Here is an 8,561-nt window from a genome sequence, read left to right on the forward strand (position 1 = left end):
GTGGTGGTGGTGGTGGTGGTGTTGGTGGTGGTGGTGTTGGTGTTGGTGTTGGTGTTGTTGTTGGTGGTGTTGGTGTTGGTGGTCGTGGGGGTGTTGGTGTTGTTGGTGGTGGCGGCGGTGGTTGTTGTTATTGTCGTTGTTGTGCAACATTGCGCCACAACGCGACATATTAAGTGCTATCAGGCCCATGTTGTTTCAGGCTTTTAGGTAATAATTGTTTACAAATCTTCATTGAGAGTCCTCCTGCCTAGGTAGATCTAATTACTCCACCAAAGCAGAGCTTCTGCTCTGTTCCTCTGCTTTGTTCCTGCTGAGCGGGGCAACGTTGAAAGTAGAAGCCTGCGGCCAGCACAGCTGAGCATGGTGGAGAGACTGAGTGGGAAGGTCAGTCACAGCGTGCTGGGTGGTCAGCAGAGCGGGGCAAGGAGAAGCCCGCGTTGGTAGGGGGAAGTGCCATTTTTGCATAAGAGACGAATGCAGCGCAGAGGCGAGGGCATGCCGCAGCGCCAAGGTAATGCGCGGCTGCTCGGCAGATGCTCGGGGAGCAGCGTGCATGCAAGTCGCACCTCGGAGCTATTTTTGATGCGCACGAGCCCTGCACTTGCAGCCCGTGCCTGTGTCATCTATCTCAGTCAGAAGCCAACCTGATTGTTTGTTTTGAGTTTGGATGTGCTTACATGTTTGTTGCTTACACATTTGTCAGAATTGGGTGGGATGAGGAATTGCCGTGTCTGGCGTCAGATGGAGGGCAGGACGCGGGCTAAAAGCCCTGAATTGATGATTTCTACGATTCACTGAATTCTCGTAGCTCATGAAAGCGACATGCTGCGTGCCCAAGTTGACAGGTATCACACAATTGACTGGTGCCAGTGCTGCACCCAGTCGCCCACAAGACATTAAATTATAAAGCGCCCACACCAGATCTGCACGCAAGAAAAACACGCACACACACATTTGCCTGAGGGGGGAAAGGCAGTGGCAGGGCATGCGGCATGTATGTATGCGCAAGCACATGCCAGAGCCTGCTCGCACCTACTACAAAACAGCTCACTCAGCTGCAGCTGCAAGGCACCACATTGGGCCGTCTCACATGGCGAAGGCGGCATGCCAGCTCAAGATGCTGAAAACTGTCGACATCGCTGCAAGCACCTGCAAAAACACCCGTGCCTGTGTGCAGACACCACTATGTACGCATGAAAGCGTGAGAAAAACATGTCACTGTGTGCAGCATCGAGTGCAATGGACAATCGTAACCCTGAAGCAGGGTCAAGTGCTTGGTGACATGACCAGTCAACCAGGCATCTGCAGTGCAAGTGACAGACCACCAGGCCTGCCAGAACACACAGCGCCGTGATATGGTCGCAAGGTGCGCACAGGCGCGGCAATCCCAGCAGAACGAATCACGCAAGAAAGGATCCCGCCGACGTCGCCGTCGGCACGGCCTCCTGCTGCTGCAATGATGCACCCTCTCACCGCTCAAGTCAGAGCGGCCACGGCTCGCATGCGCTTGCGGAGCCGCCGCGCCCATCCACCACGACCGTGATGGTCGGGGCCGTGCGTTTGGTGGGTGTGCTGGAACATGCCTGTTCCGGGCACCCAAGAGGCTCCAGTTGCAGGGTGCACCCAGCGGGCGTCGACCCCGCAGCCGGGGCCCACTGCGCGTGGCCGCACCCCTCCCCGGTGACTGGCGTCTCCTCGCCCTCGGCCTCTTTGATGGCTGGCAGCTGCGGCGGCCGTGCGGCCGGCGCGAAGCGGAACATCCGGGCGATCAGCCAGACGCCCGCCCCTGCGCCGCCGCCAGCCACGCGGCCGCGGCGGTACTCTGCAAATGCGCGTGCGCCGCCGCTCCTGCCGACAAACAGCGGGCGCCGCAGCTTCCTGCGCAGCTCGCGCGCGCGGCGCACCGCGAGCAGCGCGGCAAACCCGCTGTCGACTAGAGGAGTCGAACCCACCAACAGGGGCGGCGTAGAGGCGCCGGCAAAGTCACACCCGTCGGCGTCGACCTCGGGCGCGAACGGCGCATCTGCCGCGCTCGCGCCGCGCCGCGCCCAGCCGCTGTCGCCGCCGCCACCACCGCCACGACCGCCGCCGCCGCCCTGCCGCTCGCTTGGTAGCAGGGCGCTGAGGAGGGAGCCGCCACGCAGCCCCTCACACGACACCGCCTCTGCCATCCACTGCTGCTGCTGCTTGCGCCGGCTGCGGCGTTTCTGCCGTCGAGCCTCCAGCGCGCTCACGTCAAGGGCGTCCACAGCAATGCTGTGGCCCGGAGACCAACGGCCAACACCGCCTCCGCTTGCGCCTGCGCCGCCTGCGTTGTCGCAGCTGCCGCCGCAAGAGGCAAGCCCCTGCATCAGCGGGCGCCGCTCTTCCTCGCTGCCGCCGCGCGGCCACTGGTCGCGCGACCGCCGGCCCCCCTCAACATCGCTGTCCTCGTCGCTGCTGCGGGCGCTGCGCTTTCGCCCAAGGCCAACACTGTTGGGAGCCAGCGCCAGCAGCGCCGCACCCCCGAGCATAAATGGGGCCACGGCGGCGATCGCAAACAGCTGCAGCACGTGTGGCGCGCGGTCCGCGCCGGCGGCGGCGCCCTCGGATGAGTCGTCGTCGCTGGGCGGCGGGACCGCAGGCCCTGGGCCCAGCGGTGCGTATGTCAGGCGGCACGAGCGGAAGGACAAGCGCAGGCGGCCAGCTTCTGCATCAAACTTGACGGAGGCTGGCTGCGGCGGGAGCGGCGGGCCGCTCAGGCCGGGCGCACGCAGGGTGCCCGACGCTGTGTTGTTGCCTGCGGCGAAAAGCGGGGTGGTGGGGCAGGCAGGGCGCGATGCGTGGCCGCAAGATTTTCATGCCTGATGGGCGCACAGCGCGCACGCCAGGTGAGAACGGCTACAGCTGGCTGCAGGGCAATCAGTACAAGTCAGCCAAGAAGGGCGTAACCCTGCAGGCGAGGCTCACCTGAGACGATGCCTTTGAAGGCAACCCCCTTGCACGCGTGCTGCTGCCCTCCACGCGCCGGCCACAGCCGCAGCCGGCAGTGGTGCCATACGGCAAGCGCGACAAGCGTCAGGCAGGGGTCGAGCTTGAGGGGCGCAGGGCAGCGCGCGCCGTGCTCCAGCAGGGCAAATTCGGCGGTGCTTGTGTCGGTGTGTGCATCTGCGCTCTCGCGAAGGGGTGGGTGCGGACAGCACGGACAATCAGGGGTGAGATCGCAATGCATTCGTGCCGAGGCCTACATGCACAGGCCAGATGTACGCCGGCCCGCACGGCACGAGGAAGTTGCAGGTAGCTAAGGGCAGTTGGGTAGGATGTGATGACGAGCTGCCATGTGCAGCGGTCGACGGGCGCAACCTTGAAGGCATGGCAACGCCAAGGGCAGGAAAATTGCAGCCGAAGGCTGGCCGTGCACACGCACCCGGCGTGCATGCAAAGCCGCTGTAGTGTGCTCCTGCGTCGCTGCTGCTCCTGCTGCTGCTGCTGCTGCTGCTCCGGCTGCCGTGAACGCAGGCCGGCAGCAGCAGCACAGCTGCTGCTGTCATCGCTGGTGTAGAAAAGCCGTGTCGCCCCGGTTCCATCACCTGCGATCAGGTGAACGTGCAGGTGCCAGCTGGAGCTGCGTGTCGATCCCAGAACGCGCAGCATGCCGACGCGCTGCTGACCAGGTTGCCACGTGGCCTTCGTGCCGTGTACGATGCAGGACCACAGCAGGGGCGCAATTCCAGCAATAAACAGCACCCACCGATATCAGGCGCGATGCACTAGCCTAGTCCCCACGGGGTCTGCGCGCGCTCCAAACTGCCTCCCTCTGCGCGGGCCCCTGCGCAGTCGGCCTGACAGAACGAGTGGCTAGTCCGACGTGTAATCAACAGCGGTCTCGCCACGCGCTAGGGTTGCGTCAGGCCGGTGATGACCAACGACAGGCCCCTCGCAGTGTGTTTTGCGTGCGCTCCACGCTATACGTTGATAACAACGTCACTCCATATCAAATTACCCGTTACAAGCGGTGCAATCCAACCTCACGGCAACTGTCGGGGGACGGCGCCGCCCCTTCAAGCGCTGCATTAATTACTGAAAGGCAGGAGGGGGTTGGCGAGGCCCATGCCAGAACGAACCGATGTCGCGCGTGCCGGTGTGTGCAGAGGCAGAGTGTGGGCCAGTGGTGGCATACAGCCTCCAACCAAGCAGCGCGCACACGGCAAAGCAACATGGCAAAAGCACGGTGCGCGCACGCGTGTAGATGCAAGGTGCGTGTGCAACACAGCGGCAAGGGCCTCCCCGGCACCAACTCCGCGCTTTGGGGCGACATGATATGAACAACATGTTGTGGACTAACGCACAGACAAGATGATACATAGCAAAAATGAGCGTTGATGGGTAGGGAGGGGGCCATGAAGGCTCGTGAGACCAGGGCGACGAGGCAAGTGCGAGGCCTGGCAACCAATGCAGAACCGCACGGCAGCAGGGGCGCAGGAGGTTGGTTGCCTCTTGGCAAGGCAAGCCTTCCCAGAGCGCCGGCTGAAATGTGCACAAACGCGCTTTGGGTCCCAGTCATGCTACGCTGTCCTCAAGCTTCGAAGGTAATCACCTGCGCGCCCTCCGCAACGCACACGCAGCGCGACCACCAATACCAAGACACACCAACGCCGCTGCAGGACGATACACGGCCGCAACCATGCAAAGCTCAGGCAGTGGCCTGCTTCGAGCGCTTGGCCTTGATGTCCTTGACGGCCGCCTTGATCGCATCCTGCAGAAAGCATTTGGGGGTGAGTTGACAGACAGGTACGCCTCGGTCGTTGCCAGGCCGGGTGCAGGAGTGCGTGCGGGAGCCCGAAAGCACGCGTGCTCACAAGCTCGACTCGACGCGGGAACGCATGCATGCTGTGAGGCGAGCAAGCCACTGGAGCCGAGCAGGGCTGCGACGACGCCGTGCATCCTTGGCTGCGAAAGCTGGCCCGCGAAGCCCAACCCACATCCGCGTGACGCCCCTGCGCCGAAGCCCCAGTTTGCACATGCGCCTTGCCGTGATGCGCCCTCAGCACGCGTCCCTGCCCACCTCCGCGAGCATCGAGCAGTGCAGCTTGACGGGCGGCAGCGACAGGTGCTTCGCGATGTCCGAGTTCTTGATCGTCGTGACCTCGTCCAGCGACTTGCCCTTGACCCACTCAGTCGCGACGCTGCTGCTGGCGATGGCGCTGCCGCAGCCAAAGGTCTTGAAGCAGCTGTCCACGATGTTGCCGTCTTCGTCCACCTTGATCTGCAGCTTCATCACGTCGCCGCACGCGGGCGCGCCAACCAGGCCGGTGCCCACGTTGGGGTCGTTCTTATCGAAGCTGCCAACGTTGCGCGGCTTTTCATAGTGGTCCACCACGTTCTTGTGATAGCCGCGCGCCGCGGCACGCACGGCGGGGAGCAGCGCAAGCGCGCCCGCAGCGGCGGTGCTGCTGCTGCTGCTGCTCGCCGCGCAGAGCGCGCTGCCCACCGCCTGGGCCAACGCTGAAGTGGAGGCACGTAGCATGGTCGCCACTTGTCTATCTGGTGCTGCTCAGACGCGATGCCCGAAGCCTCGCTTCGGGGATTGCTCGACGTAATGAGGGTCGCGGGGGTAGAGTCGCTGGTGCTAAAGTTGTATGTGATGACGCCAACTGAAGGTGTATGCACTATGCGCAACGGGCACGAGCTGATTCAAACGCGGTGACGAAGCAGCACGATGATGGGGGCAACACACCACACACCACCACAGCACTGCAGCTCGATGCAAATGCATCAAGTTGCTCTATGCGCTGTAACTTTTGATCATTCTCTTACATAATCTGCATGCGCTCTTCAGCCCTACATCGCCTGGCGTGCCTCTTTCGCGCTGGATCATTGCCCGCGAGAGCTGTTCAACACGCGTGGACGCCTCTTTCACATCGTGACACCCTTGTTGTGAAAGGATCCACCCGTAATTTCAAGGTGAGAAGCGCGCGCCATGATCATGCTCATCTCCACACCTTGCAGCATGCGCAAGTTCTTGATGGGCCTTCATACGGGAGGCTTGTGTGACTGAGATTGAGGCAAAGCTGAGCCGCATGCGACCGTCGAGCAGGCGACGCGCATGTGCGGCGCGGTGCTGCAGCAGACATGCCGTCACCCTCCGCCGGCAGCCACCGGAAACAACCGCTTGACGTCAAGTGCGATAGACCCTTCAGGATTTCCCACAATGTTGCACTGATGCAGAGCACGTGCTTCGCGGCCATGGCGCTCCAGCAGCTCTCCACAGAGGTGGGCATTAGCCGGGGTCGGACTGTGCAGGGCTTTGTGGCCCTGGCCGGCAAGGAAACTCCGCCTGGCGGGCAGTCCCCAAAAGCCAGCCCACTGGTTGCGCAAAAAGGCACGCAACTGGTGCCTTGGCAGCAGCTCAAAGTGCTGGCCACCGTCAGTGCGCTCAACAGCGCTGACCGCCACACGCCCCGGCCCCACTGCAGGTGTGCATCATCGGGAGCGGCCCAGCCGCCCACACGGCGGCGATCTACGCGGCGCGCGCGGAGTTGAAGCCCATCCTGTTTGAGGGTTTCTTGGCCAACGGCATCGCGGCCGGCGGGCAGCTGACGACCACCACGGGTGCGCACGCCACTTGGGGCGGGCAGGTTGCAGCGTCAGCTGGGCGGCGGCCGGGCGGCTGTGGCGCGTTCACAGCAGCTGCAACAGCAGCAGCAGCAGCAGCAGCAGCAGCAGCAGCAGCAGCAGCAGCAGCAGCAGCAGCAGCAGCAGCAGCAGCAGCAGCAGCAGAAGGGCTATGACCATGAGAAACCGCTTGGCCTCCACGCTGCTGTGGCCAAGGCTGCCCATGCCCCGGCTGACATGGGGCACGCCGTTGGTCCCCCCGCCCCCCCATCCCCGCCCTCTCGTCCCTCACGTGCCCCCTCGCGGCCCCCTCCGCCCCACAGATGTCGAGAACTTCCCCGGCTTCCCAGAGGGCATCCTGGGCGTCGAGCTGACCGGCCGCATGCGGGAGCAGAGCGAGCGCTGCGGGGCGGCCATCTACACCGAGACTGTCGCCAAGGTCGACCTCAGCAAGCGGCCCTTCAAGGTGCGCGGCTGCAGCGGGCCTGGAGGGTTTCCAAAGAGCGTGCAACCGGGGCGAGCCTAGGCATGGAGATGGCGACGCTGCTCGCTGAGTTGTTTTGGAGGGGGGCCGGAGCAGGGCAGGGTCGTGGTGCTTTCACACCTGTGGCGCGCAGTGGGTGGTGGCAGGGCGGAGGTGTAGGTGCCAGGCACGCGGAAATCCGCAGCTGCGTAACAGGCAGGATGCTGTGCCTTGTGCTCTGGCTTTCAGCCAGTGCTGGCAGCACCTGGGCCCTGCTGTCGTGCATCGCAACCCCCAACACACTGCGGCCTCACCGCGTCCCACACCCCCTTGGTGCGCCGTGGCCCCAGGTGTGGACGGACGAGAAGGAGGTGACCGCCCAGACGGTGATCATCGCCACAGGCGCAGTGGCCAAGAGGCTGCCCTTCAAGGGATCCGACGAGGTGCGGCACACAGAACTCCTCAGACGCGCCGCCGCGGCGGTCCAGCCTGGGCGGGGCCTGGGACAGTGCATGGGGCTGGAGCTGGGTGGCTTTCTGTTTAAAGCAGGGGCCTGCAACGCCGGAGCTGAAATTGAATGCTGCGACCCAATGGTCTGCTTATCAGTCACGGCACTGCACACTTGGCTGTTTTGAGGCTCAGTGACAGCCAAGGTGCTCTTGATGATAGATGGCCACCGCCACAGCCCAATGACGTCGATTCAGATTTCAGCTCCCCTTGACACACCCCAACTTGCCCGCGCCAGCCTGTCCCTTACATCCTGGTGCGGAGTCGTCGGCCGCATCCCCCACCGAATCCTGGCTCGTTGCGCCACCCTGTCCACAGGACAATGGCTACTGGAACAGGGGCATCAGTGCCTGCGCCGTGTGCGATGGCGCCGCCCCCATCTTCCGCAACAAGGTGGGCGTGAGGGGTCAGGGCTGGGGCGAGGGCCCGTGGAGAAACACAAAGCGGCGGCCAGGGGGTGGGCAAGCAAAATTGTCAGCAAGCAGTGCCTGATTGGGATGGCGCTGATGGCGTGGAATGTGGCCGCATCCGGCCTGATTATGTGCTTTCCTGGTTTTCGTGCGGTGTCGTATGGACAGGTTTGCTTATGGTGTTGAACTCTGCGACTGTTGATTATGAGGGCTGCCTTGATGCCTGGCCCGCACTCAGCCGTGGTTTTTTGGTTGCCCCGCCTCCCGTTCGGCCCACCATGCGCACCCCCATCGATCCCATCACAGCCGATTGCGGTGATTGGGGGCGGCGACAGTGCCATGGAGGAGGCCACCTTCCTGACCAAGTGAGCTGGGTCGCTGTATTAAGAGTGGGCACACGCACGGCAGGGTTTCGTGTTGTGCTATTCATGGTCAAGGCACCCCCCCGCATCCTGTTCCATGTTGTCGTTGCCTCCAAAGGCAGCCCACACTTGCTCAGGTCTGCCTGCTTTGCTCAATTGAAATCTGGCCAGCCAGCCCCAGCTTTCCTTGGCTCATTGCAAGCTCCCCCCTCCCCCTCCCCATCC

At 63.3% G+C, this 8,561-nt stretch overlaps 2 protein-coding genes across 2 annotated transcripts; one reads left to right on the top strand and one right to left on the bottom strand.

Moving 5' to 3' along the window:
* Positions 1-4,672: 4,672 nt before the first annotated feature.
* Positions 4,673-5,506, bottom strand: MNEG_9429 (nitrogen fixation protein nifu; the record flags this gene model as incomplete). The annotated part of the gene is made up of 2 exons (XM_014042097.1): positions 4,673-4,735; positions 5,045-5,506. 2 exons carry the CDS (start codon positions 5,504-5,506, stop codon positions 4,673-4,675), a joined length of 525 nt encoding a protein of 174 aa, XP_013897551.1.
* A 719-nt stretch (positions 5,507-6,225) lies between these two features.
* Positions 6,226-8,343, top strand: MNEG_9430 (thioredoxin reductase (NADPH); the record flags this gene model as incomplete). Its single annotated transcript, XM_014042098.1, has 7 exons — positions 6,226-6,252; positions 6,456-6,617; positions 6,667-6,847; positions 6,918-7,060; positions 7,408-7,500; positions 7,883-7,957; positions 8,281-8,343. The coding sequence occupies 7 exons, from the start codon at positions 6,226-6,228 to the stop codon at positions 8,341-8,343; spliced, it is 744 nt and encodes a 247-aa protein (XP_013897552.1).
* Between the last annotated feature and the right edge of the window lie 218 nt (positions 8,344-8,561).

The sequence above is a fragment of the Monoraphidium neglectum genome (genome assembly GCF_000611645.1).
Source record: "Monoraphidium neglectum strain SAG 48.87 unplaced genomic scaffold scaffold01933, whole genome shotgun sequence".
Lineage (NCBI taxonomy): Eukaryota > Viridiplantae > Chlorophyta > Chlorophyceae > Sphaeropleales > Selenastraceae > Monoraphidium > Monoraphidium neglectum.